Source organism: Dermacentor albipictus, chromosome 2 (genome assembly GCF_038994185.2).
Source record: "Dermacentor albipictus isolate Rhodes 1998 colony chromosome 2, USDA_Dalb.pri_finalv2, whole genome shotgun sequence".
Classification (NCBI taxonomy): domain Eukaryota; kingdom Metazoa; phylum Arthropoda; class Arachnida; order Ixodida; family Ixodidae; genus Dermacentor; species Dermacentor albipictus.
Genome location: NC_091822.1, coordinates 122,913,493 through 122,930,112, shown reverse-complemented (window position 1 = coordinate 122,930,112; position 16,620 = coordinate 122,913,493). Strand labels below are relative to the sequence as shown.

At 48.6% G+C, this 16,620-nt stretch overlaps 1 protein-coding gene across 7 annotated transcripts in view; it reads left to right on the top strand.

Annotated features, from left to right (window-relative positions):
* The window catches only part of LOC135910746 (pleckstrin homology domain-containing family G member 5-like), a 747,540-nt gene that overhangs the window by 705,402 nt on the left and 25,518 nt on the right, over positions 1-16,620 (top strand). For all 7 annotated transcript variants that reach the window (XM_065442817.2, XM_065442821.1, XM_065442818.2 and 4 more), the window contains 5 exons: positions 10,786-10,931; positions 11,496-11,651; positions 12,466-12,618; positions 14,879-14,974; positions 15,611-15,661. In XM_065442817.2, coding sequence (XP_065298889.1) covers positions 10,786-10,931; positions 11,496-11,651; positions 12,466-12,618; positions 14,879-14,974; positions 15,611-15,661 — 602 coding nt within the window. The remainder of the gene's footprint in view (positions 1-10,785; positions 10,932-11,495; positions 11,652-12,465; positions 12,619-14,878; positions 14,975-15,610; positions 15,662-16,620) is intronic.

The window sequence follows — 16,620 nt, the reverse complement described above, 5'->3', positions numbered from 1 at the left end:
CTGTTAGCTTACTAGCAAATGAATAGCATTAGCGCACCTTCGAAAAAAATATAATAATGAGAGAGAAACAGGGAGCGAAAAAGAACGAATCAAGCACTGTAGCCTGGCACAGTCACGTGATAACAGTCTCAGCAAATCAGCATGCCGAGACGCCCGCGCTCCGCTTTATGAAAATCGAGGAGTATGTACGCACTGTACATTGCAGCGTGCCTGTTACACTATCGCCTCGAGGGAAAAGAATCTCATGAGCAAAGCGGCAAGCCTAAAAGCGGTCAAAAAAAAGACGCAACAATGCAATGCAACCTTCTCGTACGTAAAAGCTCGTCGCGTCTGCTATAAATTAGGTTAGCCCTGTCATGAACCCAAACGCAGTTCCACGTCAACGAAACAAATTGATGACATTTATTTCTGGCCATGGAGTGTAGATTTGTGGAAGAAAACAAAAGAAATGAATACGAATAATTAATGGTTTGTCATCGCTAAAGCTTTACTGCAGCATATCAATAGCGCAATTATGGGCCTTGTATTAAACTTCCCGCGCTTCAATCAGCATATTCAGGCATCAAAGTCAGCCTGCAGCATATATGATATATTATAGGCATTACACGGCTAGATCACTTTTTTTTTTCTTTATCGGTAAAGATCGGCTACGTTCTGTTCTAAAGAAGCCAATAACTGAACTTCGGAAGTTTCGAAAACATTTACTGGCGCCACAACGACCCAGATACGAGCAAATACTTCGAAATCCACGACGTCGCACAGACGTATCGCGCCGCTGGCGCTTCGGCGCGACGTTAAGAAACTGAGATTTTTGTCTTCATTTTCCCTTCTAACCAACTTCTTACCGCGAAATTAACAAACACAGTTTTCAAAGGATACTTCATCAGATTAAACTAATTTAGTGCATGTTTCTCTCTATACTCGACTTACGTTGACCTGCGAATGCCTGAGTGAAGAACAAACACGCACTAATAGCGCATGGGTAGCTTAATTCCTCCTGTATAACGTTGTGTGTGCTTTCTTTCGGGGCCATCCATAGATGAGCCGGCTAATGCAGTAATATGACATACCTTAAACTGGGCGAGCACAGAAGGCGAGAGTACCAAAAGACAACTGTGGAAGCATATATATATATATATATATATATATATATATATATATATATATATATATATATATATATATATATATATATATACAACGCAGCAATATGGCGCCGCGAATGAATCCGGTAATGTGACTTGAGGGAGAGCAGAAAAAAGAAGCGATCGCCGCAACCTCATGCATCCGATTAATGGTCGTTCATTTCTTCCTACTCGTTTTCCGCACCAACGCGTGCAACATTACGGTGTGCAGCCAGCCGCACGCGCGGTAGCTCTATAGGTTTCGGGGAGCGTCGCTGGAAAGCACGATTCGAGACCGGCTCGACGCGCCACGGCAGCTCGTGCGGTTGGGTACGTTCCGTTGCAGCCGTCGCGTCGTTTCTTTCTCGGGTTGGCTGCCCTTGACACGGAAGACCTGGTGCTCGACGCGCTGAACCGCCTGCATCCGGCCGCAGGGGTCGTTAGCTTCCCGCCGCTCTCGATTCGGGAGCGCATCGCGGGCGGTGCATAAGGAGCGCGAATTAAGCATCCGTGGCCAGAAGCGTTTCTGCTGTACAGATCCAATTGGAGAGCTTTGGCTTAGGGGACGCAAGCGGCTTGCGTATACGCAAGAACTAGGGGCCATGGTACTGCGCATGCTATTAGATTTGGCGGTCGATCCTACGGCAGTCAAGTAGATGTAGGACTCGTCGGACTACCTCGCCGCTGCCACCATTTGAAGGAGTCGAAGGTCGTAGAGATGAATTCGGTGAACAGGATTTATTTACAGATTAACATATTTTAAGACAAGACATACATCGGCAGTCAAGCGCGACTCCCACATGGAGCCCGCAAGATTAACATTCAGCAAACAGCATTCGAGCACACAGCTCACTACTACATTTTGAGCATAACAACGAGCACTCAGCTCCCAACGACGAGCACGACACGAGCACGCTCTAGCAGCCGGCAAACGCTGCTTATAAGCCTCCGCTTGACGTCATCGTTCGGCGTGGACGGAGCACGAGTGGTCGGGATGTTCGTCCAATCATTGTAAACTTGCCAGCGCCCCGCCGTTTGGCCCACACACAAAGGCTCCGGAGTCGACGTCAGAGGGCCTTGTAGAACTCTCGGTACAGCATAGCCCGCGGTGTCGTCGACCGAGGGCCTCGTAGAACTGTGCGCCGTCCCGGGTGGCGCGGCGGCGCACCACATTCTGTGGTGCGCCGCGCACCACAGAACCGTGGCCCCTAGTTCTTGCGTATACGTAAGTCGCTTGTGTCCCCTAATCTAAAGCTCTCTACTAACGCGACGAAGTCGGCCGGCTGTGCGACACGTCTGCCGCTATTATACGGTGCAGGTATACGGTTGGACGAAGCAGCGTTTGGGGGCCATAGCTTGTACGACCGACCTTATCGTGCGGTTACGAACATTCACCGTGGTAACACGGCAAGTTCGAAAGCGATACCGCTCACTGCGCGAACGAAAGTCAAAGGAAAATCGAATTGTCCCGAGAGACGATCACTTGGCTATAAGGTCAGTGAACTTGTTTTTCGCTGAGTGTAGCGACAAATGTGGCCATTTCTTTCCTAAGGCGTTCGTAAGAAATGTTTGTGTCTTACGAAAAAAAATGTCGGGACAGGAAGCTGCGAAATGAACTTTTTGGATCTGGCGCTGCGGTATTGCAGTGCCAGCGCAAAATTTAGAGAGAGAGAAAATATAGATCTTGTTTTTTTTAATTACATCATATGACAAGACACACAGAAGAAGGAAAATAATAGCTTGATTGATTGCAGCTTAAAATCAAATCTAACAAATCAGTCAGCGGGTTGAAGCACAATCGGCGAGCTATTGGTGGGAGGTCTTTACGCAGCACTGGATGTTACGACTCGGAGCGCATGACTGTCAAAGTCGGTATAGGCGATCAACGTCATGCAATCTTTCTTTCGCGCTGATCTTTCGTCTGATCGAGATAGCATTTGAGGGTCATAGGAACGCTGTCTTTGTTTTTTCTCTCATTTACCGCAGAAGCCGTCTTTCTCGAGGTCTGCCGGACACATCCGGATGCAACGCAAATTACGTCATCGCCTGACATAACGGCATTTGGCCCGCTTCAGGCCGAACGGGTAGCCGTTTCTGACCCGTTTGTTTCCTTCGCGGGAAGTGAATGGTGGCGCAGACTTTCGCAACGGCTTATCTCACATCGGTAGCAATGTTCAAACGTTGTCTCGGCGGTCTTCTCGATATTCGTTCTCGATCTCGAAAGATGAAAGCTTAGCTTAGCCTCAGGTAGGGTGGCATTACCTCTGGTCACAAGCGGGCAGCTCGCAACGTGGCTGGATGGATCGATGTTATGAGCGTCCCCTTTGGAACGGGGCGGTGGGCTGCGCCACCAAGCTCTTGCTATTATACTGCCTAATGTCCTACCTAGGGTAAAAAAGAAAAAAAAAGAAAAACACTATGAACTATCCCTCAACCAAATTTTCCGATCCCCTATTGCGAACTTTGCTTTTGTACGTCTCCGTTTTTTTGTCGTTTCCCTACTTTTCTTCCACCAATCCCTCAATCGCCTCTTACAAATCTTTATTGCGGACATGTTTACTTTGCCCCTGCTCTCGCCGAACCCAAGGGTTTCAAGGAGGCCAATGATGCCTAAATCGACCGCTGGGCAGATGTCTTCACATTCTAATAAAACATACTAATAAACACATTCCATTAAACTGCAGCGTAACAATGGCGCCATCTTTCGCCACCACGAAAAAAATAAAAATAAACGGCGAGACACATTGCGCTGTGACAGGTGGTGCTACCGTTCCGTAGCAGAGAAATCGTTATCTTTTGAGCCGACGCGCACTTGTAATCGCCTTAGATGAGCGTTGCTTCAGGCATCGTACGCGAACACATGCGCTCTCTTTTACCGCGCCCGATCGACGCTCGGGCGCGGTGAATCGATTTTATTGTTATCTCACGAATCCTTAACACATCCAATATGTATGAGTTATGCTTCATTAGCATGTGTGACAAACCGACGTCAAGAGCGATAACTGCATCGACAGCAAAAAATTCGACGGAGCTCTCTGTGTTGCACTGCCAGAAAGAGCGTGTGGCTGAAAACCCCGCAGGACCTTCCAAGCGAGCGAGGAACGCATCGACGGTGCTTCTGGGCCAAACCATGCTGCTCGGAAGCCACGCGCGCACACATTTCAATGCGATATACTTGCAAACATATGGTTGTGACTGCCTTCACTGTCTCTATGGCCAGTCAGCGGTCGCAGCTTCTGCTCAGTAACCTACTTTCGTTTAGAAATCAGATAGTCCCAAAACTGTTTTCTTTATTCAAACAGCTTTCCATGAGGTCTGCTGTGTGAACGGGTCCGCATCATCGTGTAACAATTCAGGAGTGAAGGCGCTTTTGCTGCTGTCCCAAGTATATATATGGCCGATCCCAGGCATGCGTCCACGCGGGCGGGAAAACCGTCGCGTGCCAGGCCAATGTTTGGCGGGTGTTCACACATACCTCGTTATCACAGTTGACGGGCGAATGCCGAAGCTTTCGCAAGATTAGGGCTGGAGTGTTCGCTCAACACTGACTTATCAACGAGTCTCTATGTTGTCGAAGGATAATGATAGCGACAACGACGTTTGTACCTAGGGCAGTGTTGAAAGGTGAATTAAGCGGCGCGCTGTCCGCCGATGTGGCACTGCTTGCCGTCCCCATGCCCGGTATAGCGGACGCACGCACACTGGAGCATGCGCATTGATGCCGACCAAGTGCGACAATGCGGTCGGTTTGGGATTTTGCGCCTAATACTTGCCCGGAACGCAACTGTGACACATGTTTGCGAAAGCTTGTTGTAGAAATGAAATGCCGGAAATTAGCCGCCGTCGCCAAAACTCGGCCATGCAAGCTTATTTTCTCGCATATGTCTTGGCATACATACAACGGAAGCCGGCACAGACGACATGCCGTTTTCCTAACCGTGAAATGCCTCCGGGTATCTCATAGTGCCTGAAGTACATAGATATTATACGTGTACAACGAAGTATACAAGCAGTAAAACCTGCAAGAAGAGCTGCCGCGGCATGCAATTCCGATGCCCAAGGAGACGCGCATTTCAGCTCGGCTAGTTCAGGTCAGTTAGGCTTGTAAGGGCAGCAAATGTAGATAGGCTACCAATTAAGGCCGATCTTGATTAGGTGGACAAGACGCAAATTCAAACTGGAGAAGTGAGAGAGGGAGGGGGTGTAAAGGAGAGACAGTAATGTATACTTTCTTTGTACACCGCCCCCCTCCCGTCTTATGTAATAACATAGGAATGGCCCTTAAATAACATATAAAAAAATTGAGGATGACAATGATGAGAGAACCAGAACGCATGCTGGCACGGCATCCAGACACAGCAGTGGTCGACGCAGAAGAAAAACATCCGCAAGGCCAAAGGAGGGAGAACGACCCGAGTTATCTCCAACTGACGCGGACGTGAACTGATTATGCACCGAGTCCATCAGCATATATGGTCGCCGTCTGTCGCCACTTTTCGGCGCCGCTGCTCAGAGGCAACAAAGGGGCTTTCCGCCCCAATCGCGGGAATCCGTGCGCCGAATGTCGCAAACAGTGCATACCCGGCGCGCTCGTGAAAGGCGGAAGTCGGCGGCTCTGGTCTGCCCAGGAATGTCGGGTCGGACGGCTGAGGTCTAACGTTCCCGATGTGTCAGTACGGGTATATACGCGCTTCTTCGTCGGTCCGTCGGGGAGCGCGCGCGCCGTTACGATGCTGTCCATCCACCCTTCGTGTCGCTCCGCTGCTGATGCCAACCGCGGTGTTTACGACGACGCATATGGCGTCGTATGGCGGCGATACGCGCATGGTTCGCGGTCCCCAATAGCGGCGACGAGACCCAAGGCACGCGTCTCGATCGGGCGAACAGAGAAGGTCTTTGTAGAAATGAGACGACCCCTACATGCGCTCGCCGTGATGGCGGCCGCACGCATTCCTACATGCTAGATCCGGAGGAGCGCACCACCCTCCCACCGCCAGAGAGCTCAGTTTCGATCGGAACGGATCGCGAAGGGCACTCGCTCCACTTGGCTCACGGTCGGCTGACGGATGGTCGAGGCCGTGATCACGGATCTCCTGATAGCCCGTGGCAAAGGTGAGGAAAAACCGCGCTGTGGGAGACCGCGCGACGACGACGACGAGGAAAGAAAACGTTCGAGGGCCCTTTGGTGGTGGTGTGTGTATGGGGGGAGACTTAGTGGAGTGGCTTTTGTAGACCGCCTTAGGTCTAGTTTAAGGGTCAGCCCCCGCCGTGTCTCCCAAAAGGCGGTCTGTTTTTATGACTTTCCTTACTGCGGAGTGTATACGTATAGCAGGCATGCCGATCTCGAGATGAGATACGAACGTTCTGAAGGCCTGGACCCAGTGGCGTAGCAACAGGGGGGGCCGGGGGGCCGTGGGCCCCGGGTGCAAGGGGCCAGAGAGGGGGGGGTGGGGTGTCATATACGTCTGAAAACACCGCTCTTTCCGCCGGCTACACCCGGAGAGGGGGGTGACAGAAGACCTATGGGCCCCGCGTGCCAGACGACCTAGCTACGCCACTGCCTGGACCAATTAGGGACGAGACCGCGTCATTTCGCGACGCGAGACTCCTGCACTGGGTCGAGCTACTTTTGACGCGCTCCTCGCTCCGTCTTTCAAAGAATTTCGACGTTTTTTTTGGGGTGGGGTGGGGGAGGGGGGGTGGAGAGGGAGCTTGCAGCGGGTCGGTAATCTTTCTGTATTGGGAAAGTAGCCGCAATACTGGACTATCATATGAACTGTGCACGATAGTTTTATTGCCCATTCGATCGAGCTTGGCTGCTTTGCGTTATAAGCCGATGCATGTCGTGTGTAGCTTGACATAATCATTGATGTTCGTTAGACACTACTCGAGGATAGACGAGCTTCTTTTGGTGCTATATCTAGTGCTCGGTGTGCGCTTGACGTCATCGGCACAAGGCTGCCGCTGCCATAGCAAAACACCTTAACAGTCACGATTAACGGCGCAATGGCTACCACACTCCCCTGTCGACGTGGACCCCACAAGACCCTGCACGAGCGTACAACGTGGCCTGTCCTGGGCCACAGCTACTATTACAAACAGTGTTTACGATCGTAAGCGGCCTCAGCGTGAGAAAAAATAGCGTGACCCTTTGTTGTTGCTTACCAGTAGAAGTGCTGGAGGTGCACGTTTACGTCAATCAGCTGACTTCCTGCAAGGGGGAAAAATACGCCGCGGGCCCATTACGGCCTTCCGTGCTGCTCGGCGTCGTTCCGGACGCGCTGCCAAGAAAAACCGGGCGGACCAATCGAGAAACAGAAACCATGCAGCCAACGCCTGACTGCTGCTGGTTTAGGGTTTTCGTGTTTTCTGCCAGCCCCCTCGGCGGCTCGCGGGGCGCGCGAGAAGAACCCGTGTGTAGGGTCGGAGGAGGAGGGCGCTTTCTGTTTTGCAAGAAGTCACCCGTTTGTCTGCCGCCTGCCCTCTCGCACCCGTGTCGATGCTCCGTTCGCGCACCTGGTCGAGGGCGAGGGCAGGCCCCCCCTCGGCGCCTCCTGCTAAAAGAGGGAGAGAAGGGGGTGCAGGGCAGCAGCAGACCCCCACAACAACCGCACCAAATGTCGGTTGGCCGACCCCATTTCACTGGAGCGACCTTGTCTCTCGCTTCCTCTCCGAGTCGTCGGCCCAACCAGCGGCGAGCATTCGCTAAAACACTCTGCCGCCATTCTCAGGAGGGGCCGCCGCCGCCGTGTTCCCTGGCCCAGCGCCGATGCGTTGCCACGCCGCTGCTACTGTTTGTCAACGCGGTTCCGAGGCGCCGTCACTACTGGATTACCGGGATATGGCTGCAGCGCCGCGACGCTGACTCGACCGTCGCCGGTGTCCACGCGCTTTCGTCGGAAGTGCTTTGCGTGTGGGGAGATTAACGACCGCCGTCAGCCACTTATTGGATTGGAAAACGACTTTGCGCCGTTTGGAGCACCGCTGCATCGTCTCCCGCCGGCCCCGGTGTCGCGTTTACTCTGTTCTGCGTGCTCGACCCGAGCGGTCGTCGGCATCGGCTCGTTTTTGCTCCACTTACGCGCGAGTAATCTCCTGCGACGACGGCGAGAAGCATCTTCGCCGGTGATTCTTGTTGACGCGGGCAAACAGCCCTTGTGTGTGAGCGAGTGCGTGTTCATTGTTTTCCCCGTCGCCACGTGGTGCCATTAGTGCAATCTGCTGGGTACGGATTGGTTCCTGCAACAACTGCAGACCGGCGTGGCCCCAACGGCAAGCCGTTCAGTGGCGTTTTAGCGAGCGACTCGTCGGCTGCTCAGCGGAGCGCGCTACCGGAAACTGTCGTCGTCCTCCGCTTTGCCCGTCTGTGTGCTGTGTCCTGCGTCGCCGGCCGGAGTGATCGGACGCGTCCGTGGGTCGTCGTAGCGTGGTCAGAGAGTGCGTCGGCCCGCGCGGCGTTCAGTCTTGGCTGTGAGTCAGTTCCTTGTGCGAGGCGTCGGCGCGTCGTAGCGTTCGAGAAAACAGGTTCGTGGGTCATTGCTTTGGAGAGCGCGCTCGTGTGTCTGAGCGCGCACGCGTGTGTGGCGTAACGCTTGCTCGCTGCCGCGGTGGTTTGTCCTGTAAGACCGTTGACCCGTGTCTCGGTCGCGTTGCTTTCTTTCTTGCTGCTTTTCCTTTTGGTCTCTTTTTTTTGTCGGTGCGTGTGTGTTTGTGTATCGCGGTGCGTGTGGCAAGACGCAATGGTGGCGTAGGTTCTAGTGTAGTTATCGCGTCGTCGTAACATTGACTTTCACGTCCGAGTTTATTTCTGTTTCGGTGCCGTTATCTCGTTCCCGTTCGCGTGCATGTCTGACGAAGCGCGCCGGCGTTTTTAGCTTCGCTGCGCCGCGCCGCGGAAGCGTATATCGTCAACATCATTGTCCCGAGTGTCGATGTAACGATTGTGGTGCGTGTTTTGTTACTGCCGCCGCAAAGAGGTCACATGCCTAAGCGGATTCCGCGTGCTTGTTTGGTGTTTTGGGCCGCGGCAGCTGCGGAGCATAGTTTGTCGCGGCGGCGGTATAATTAATCATGCGTGTACACGGAATGATCGCGCCAGAGCGCCCTTGTTCAACAGCGGCGTTTATTTTTCGTCGCAGAACTGTGGAATAAAAACCTTGTGTTCAGTGGCCGCGATGAACCAAAAACTCGTCATCACGCCCGCCTCAGTGGCACGTTTAGTGGTTCTACGAAGTCGTCCTCACAAGAGAACTTGTCAAAAAGGAATGGGTGGCGTTGTCGGGCGCGTCCTCGTTTAAACTGCGCCCTTTCTCCCAGCTGCAGCGTGGTTAGCCGGTAGGAAACGGGTATGTAACGCTTTATTTATATTAGTTGATATGACCCACATACCGTGTCTTACGAGGACAGAGTTCAAACAACTGTACTGAAGGATAGGTAGTTATTGGCGATCAAAAGGAACCGTCTGTTTTATATTGTTATTGCTTTGCCTTGTTTGTTCTTCATAGCATGATTATGGAGTGCGATGAGAGACCGCCTCCCAAATGTTGCTGACTCATGTCAAGTAGAATATAGTTGGAATATACAGTGCAGTTTAGTCTTAGCGAACATTGTGAACAGCTTGAGGGATATAAACTACGCTAGTAATTAAAGAAGCTAAGTAGATTCAGCCATTCGCCGTACGTGGTGTTCATGTTAAATACAAGTATTCGAAAATGCCAATAAATTTTCGATGTCATGCCACAGCTGTGGCACTGTGTTGACACAAACATTATTTATATATGCTTTTGAATGCGGCCATCTGGTATCCACGAAAATCGAGCTGTTTGTGTCAGTTGGTCCATTGTGGGACTATTTCTAAAATGGTTTACAAGTAGTGCACTATTTGTAAACATTTATCAATATATTGCCATTCGTAAGACAAGCTCCTCCACTTGAGATATTCTGAATACCAGCATCAAAGGCATTGCAAAACCGCTTGGAGGTTTATTGTGAAAGGCCACTCTTTGGTTTTGTGACGACGTGGGCTTTGTGCTCAGATCACATTTCCATGTATGCCTGCTTTAAGTTAATACATTGGCTGCTAGAGTTCCTGACAGATTGATTTATCTGGTGGGTTAGTTTAATACTATCTACTATCTCCAAACAGGCATTGAAATTTATTGCACCCATTGATTTGAGGCAAGCTTCGCTTCCTTTCTGAGCAACTTGAATAGAAACTTGTGCACCTTTGGAGAGGCAAGGAGGGTTCCGTTTAGGTTGCCCACCTTTCTCATGTTATCAGTCTATTTTATATCACCATTCGTTGTTCAACCCCCAAAGGAGCCAACTTGACCACATGACATTAGTTGTAATAAGTCCGAAATTTTGTTGGAGATGTTTTCGTAAGTTAATCCGTTGTGTTAGCTACGCCCGTGATAGCTTACATGCTGTGCATTGTATTTTTTCCTGCAACATCTGTACTACCATCAGTAAAGAGTGCAACAAACGCACCAGGACGCTCAAACTCTCGAAAGGCTTCTGCAAGTTGTGCGCCAATGTGTTATTTATGCCCTGTTTGCAACTTTGAGACATGTCGCCTTCATGGCGGTGGCACATTTTGTGTTGGTGTAATCTGTAGTTGCTGTGCTCATTAGTCTTGCATTCTCTGCCCTCCTGTGTGCAGCCAAAGATGGTGCTGACCTGCGCGGGTCAGTCAGCCGTGCCAACAGCACGAGCAGTTTGAGCGGCGGGTCCTGGAAGACGCCGGCGTCTCGAACCAACAGCAATGCCGGTCTCAAGGAGGACAAAAAGGAGCGCAAGATCTCTGGGGTGAGTGCCTATTTCTGAAACACCGAAGGGGGCAGGGAAGGGGGAGTGTTTTTCAAACCAAACGGAAAGATGATGTCAGATACCAGTCTCTGTGCCTCAACGCCCGACGCAGCAGGAAGGCTTTGCCATTTGCTTTTGCATACATATCTATCTACTCTCTGGAAGAAGACCTATGTTTGGCTAACATTGCGCAACATGGAACCAATGTGGCCTTTCATTGGGCTTACCTTGGCCATGCTTACTGTGCGGCTAAAGTTGTCTGCCTCAGGAGGGACCCAATGAATTTGACCCAATTAGTGGACAGTCTACTTGTTTATACAGGGTTATCCTTGTGTGAAGCAAACCAATTAACATGTTCCCCTCGTTTGCTGGACTTCATAGATCTTTTTGTTGCGCTTTTCTTCAAGAATGTAATGAAGGGTTTATCGTACTTCATGTTCAGAAAATTCACTTAGTCAAAAAAACTTGAACATAGTGAGGAGATATAAGAGACGCAGGGCGAGACAAACACACTTTTGTTGCCTGTGAGTCCCGGCTCAAAAGTCTTTCTGTGGTTGTGTGCAGAGCCAAAGAGGGCGACGCGGAGCTGTGTCGGCTGATGAGCTGGTGAATGATACCAGTGCCATCAGCAGTACTAGTCAAGAAAGCAGCTGGAAGGCTGGTAAATCCAAGCCCGTGCTGGGAAAGCGCACTGGCATTCTCCTCAACTCATCCAAAACGGTGAGCACGATGTGCAAACTTGCCAACTTTCCTGAATGTTTTGTAAAAGTTACAAATTCAGGCTTGTCTTACGGTTTTACGGATGTTCCATCAAGTTTTACGAAAGGTAAAGTGTGTGCGTGTGAATGTTTTGCTTGTTAGTCTTCAAACGTTCCGTCAAAAGTCTGATGGTAAAAGGACACCAGAGGGGTACTTTCTTTGAACAAGCGTATTCAGACAAGTTACCGAAGCAGGTGAAATAGGGCAACAGCAGTGTTGCTGAAAAAGTCACTGTGATCTAGAAGAGTTCCTTGTTTGTCTTTTCTGTTACAAGTTTGTTGCTACTTGTGTGCTGCACCTATAGGTAAATTATCGTTAATAAAAAGCATATGTATCCTTCAGAAGGAGTACACTCAGGGCAAACTTCTTCAAAGGATGCATGCAATTCCACCAATGAAACCCAGGTCGTCAAAATCAGTCCAGAGCCCTCTTTATGGTGTCTCTCATAGCTCCACACTTGGGTTGGGATATTAAACCCTCTGAATGAATAATCAACCAATCGATAATATACAAAAAGTGAAGTTAGGCCTTTATTTTAAACCACTAATGTGTGAATGTTCTTTCTTTTAGACACGTGGAGGGTTTTGAGAGTGTAATTGATCAATATTGTCTAATTTAGCCTTTATCTTAGTGTCAGTTTGACATTTGGCTGACAGTTTGAACTGTGTTTCGGCGCGTAATGAGGTCAGCCTGGAAAGCAACGGTGATGTGGCCTTTGAGAGTTACTGGATCGCTTGTGGACCAACTCTCCCCTCTGTTGCTGGCTGCCTTGCAGGACAAAGAGATGCGTACCCTGACAGAGTTGCTCAACAGCTACGACCAGAATGGCATCCCCAACCAGCCAGGCCTTCTTACCTTCCGACCTTCTTCGTCAGAGGAGAAGTTTCGACTGGAAGATAACTGGACCTGCATCGTTGACAATCCTGAGGTGAGCACTAGCTGTCGTGCTCAGTTTGTTGCGAGTGGCCTCATGGGCTTTTATAGGGCTTCATCTTGAAAATTTTGCTCTTATTGAAATGTGCTACGCTCACTGAATGAAACACAACGGGGAAGCTCTAAAGTGGAGTATTTTTTACACATAGTAACAAAACCAATGTAACTAGAACTTTTCTTTATTTTTATTTGGAAGGACTCACCTAAGCAGCTATGGTGTTGTGCTGCTAAGCATGAGGTCGTGGGATCAAATGTCGACTGGTGGCCACATTTCGATAGGGACAAAAATGCAAAAACTCCAGAGCGCAGGGAGCACATTAAAAATCGCATGGTGGTAAAAATTAATCCAGAGTCCCCTACTATGGTATTCCTCATAATCAAATTGGTGTTCTGGCATGTAAAACCCCAGAATTAAGTTCAGTTCAATTAATTGGAAGGTAGTGGTACGATATAATCAATCAGACATACATATACATATATATCTAAAAGATTCGTCCGCAATCAGCAATCATCGTCCAAATAGCAACAGCATGTTTCTTTTAACAGTGAACCACACTTCTGCCACGCTGCAATTACTGTTGTTACTTGAAGGTTGTGTGCTGGAGTGTTCATACAGTTACATATTGTTTCATGTATATGTGCAGCTGATTTTTCAGTGCTGTGATGAGTGTTTTGAAGGATGGGACATTGTTAAAGACAAGTAAAACTGAGTGTAATTTGTTATGGGATAGTGGCAGCAGCAGGCAGAGTACTTTGAGTGGCGACTGAGAGAATACGACAAGAGAGGGCTATGAAAAGTTTTATCAACATAGGGAAATGCTAGTTTGGTCGCACTTCATTGTGGCGCGCTTAGTAAGTAAGTCGAACCTCAATGTAATGAACATGCAATAAATGAATTATCAGATATGATGAAGTAAATATAAAATTTGTTTGGGCGTGCCATTATTTCAGGGGAGTACTCGCCTGCTTTGGGATCCGACGCAGTATCGGTGTTACTACAGTGACGTGGATTTTTGTTTGTGTGTGCCTCAAAATGTGTATTCTGGTAGCAAAAGTGTCAAAAACACTGTCCGACCGATATTCAAGATGGCTGCTTTTTCAGACCGTCATTAGTATTATTCAGACAACCCTGCAGTAGAGTGTACTAGAACATTTAAGTGGCACGACTGGGGCTCTCCGCGTGATGCATTTTACGTTGCCAGTAGCGGCAGCACTGCGTTCGTTGAAAATTGCAGGTGCACAACGGCGACATTTGTCGTGCACTGGCGCACGCCCTGTTTGGAAAGTGCATCTGGTGTCTGGTCAGACGCACGCTCCTAACCACAGTGCTACAGTTTGCTAGATGCACTACACAGTTAGCGACGACAATGCCGCCACTACGAGCAGCACTTAGCGTGACGTGCCCAATAAGGTGCGGAGGTGCATCAGTTGGCGCACTGTCCATATATTTCAGTTCACTGTACCCATGGCAACAGCCCCTACCACCTAGGAGCAATGTATGATGGCAATAACTGAATTTTTGGATGCTGCACAATGTTTCGGTGATAAAATGCACAGGCAATACAGCAAACAAGGCGGCCACATGCAAATTTGCCGGCATGAAAACTAGGCGCGCAACTGCAATTTTAGCTTCTCTGAGTGCACTTAGTGGACACTTCAATCTGCACATCTGAAAACCCGGGAGGAGAGTGAGAGAAACTTTAATGGGATAGAAGAGTGGAGAGATCAGCCTGAGTGACATGTCTCTGGCCTGTTACTCCAGGTTGAGGAAGGGGTTTGTAGGAACGACAGGGACAGGGTAAGAAGATGAAGGTAGTATGATGAAGGTGACTGGGAGAGCTGTTGCACAGGCTACTGTTTCTGTGCTACACAACTCGGGGGGGGGGGGGGAATATTTCTTTCTGATGTGCTGGTTTTAATAAACATCAGTTACAAGTGAGCTGTTCTGTGTCCCCCCCTTATCCTGGTCAATTTCGTGCTTGTTCCCACCATATAAACAGCAGTATTACCAATGCTTGTATCCAGCTTGGTGCTGATCTCGAGCCAAGCACTCTCACGTATTGACCGAGTTTGTACTTGCTGTGCCAAACTCGCTCACTGTTGAATCACTTTAACGGAATACAGAATGTGAATTCCAGACAAGCTTCCGAAAGGTTTTGAGCGATGGAAATTGTACAGAAATTTTAATGTTGTGAGATTAGTGTGCTACTTCTTGCAACTTTGGTCACCAATTCACCTTTTTTGTCTGCAACTAGTCCCTGCCAAAGCGGGTACGGAACCAACAGGATGCTATTTGGGAACTCATTTCCACTGAAGTCTCATACATTCGCACCCTCAAAGTCATCACTGAGGTAAGTAGGAATCTGAATGATTAAATCTTCAATAAAACTTGAGTCATTTGGCATTATGTTGCCTTAAAAACAAAGGAACAGCACAAGACACAATTTATTGTGTCTTGCACTCTTACTTGTTCTCTTGATGTACTAAAACTTGTTAAGTGTTCTCGGCTCCATGTTCTTTAACATGTGGCAAGATGATTACATTGTCAGCATCACAGAGAATGTTCATGTTCTTAATGAGTATTCCTTACTGTTGCAAAAATAGAAAAGCACGTATTTGTGCAAGTTCTTGTTCATAGTGAAAAATGGCATGGTCCCTGCCAGTTGTTTGTTGTCCCTGTGTTGTGGATGCTGTTTTCTACCACAAGTACTGTACTGACAATGTGCTCAAGTGCTCTACTGTGCAGAAAGTTGTGTATATTTTTTTTATGTGGTGCCTGCTATGGTTACTTTTCTGTTCACTTGTGATGGACCTGCACTTTCTACCAATATATGGTTCAGTTCACGATCTTATAGGGTATGCATATTGTAAGTCAACTTAAATTTTTTAATGGAAAATAAAAGGAGTGCAAGTTTTATATTATTATTTTTTCATTCTCTAACTACTATCACTCATATTGCTCTTTCTGTTTTTGCTACCCTTTACAGCTATTCCTGGCATGCCTATGCAATCTGCAGTGCGAACGCATTCTACAAGAGGTATGTCTAATCTGTCTAACCATGTCTAATCAGCACTAGCCTGCAGCACCTTAAAGTGTTGATTGAACTGTTCCATGCATTCTTTTACCATATTCCATGCGATTGTTGAGTCATGCTAGTTGAAACTGTGCTGAGGTGGCTTAAATCATGTTTTCAGGCACCATGACAGAATGGCTTTGCAAACTTTGGTTTGATACTTTGAAGTTTCAGAGAGCAGGCCACAAGAAAGAAGAAATGTTTGCAGGGAACACAAAAAGGGAATGCTGAGCACTTCACCTGATATAGATGGAGACATTGTGCATAGAGCACCTCACTAACAGGCCATCGATTGGGAGCTTAAATCTTTCCCCGTTTTCACAGCTTCTGCCGTATTGAGTTCGCTTTTGCTTTATCGGGAACATTGTATCCGGATTCCTGATGGAAACTTTAGAAACCATCACCACCTTTGTGGTGGTTTGTCGGGTCAACTTGTGAGTATGTTAGTTGTCATGTAAAATAAGTACATTGTAGATTGTAGCAGAACTCTGGCGACACGGTTGAGTTTCTTGGGCTTTCCTGGCTGCTAAATTGTCTCGTCATGGTCCCAGAACAGAGCTAGCCATCTGCTACCTTTCTCACTCTTACGTTTTCTTGGCACTGACACTTTCTCCCCATGGTCCCATAAAAAAAATTTGTCTACTGGTTTCATCTATCTCACTGAGTAAACGCTGTATACTCCTGTGGATTTGCGAAATATTAGGAAAGTGATGGCTAGTGTAATAGGATCCCTTTTGCTCAATTCTGTTGCTTTCCTGTCATCTGCTGATCACGACTGGCCAGTCCTGGTGACAGAATAGGCGCAGTGCTACTCAGTCCACTGACGTTGTGTGGAAAGGAACATCTCATTAGAATAGAACTATTACATTATCCCGGCTGAGGTCACGGAGCAATGTTCTCTGTTTTGGACATATCAATGGGTG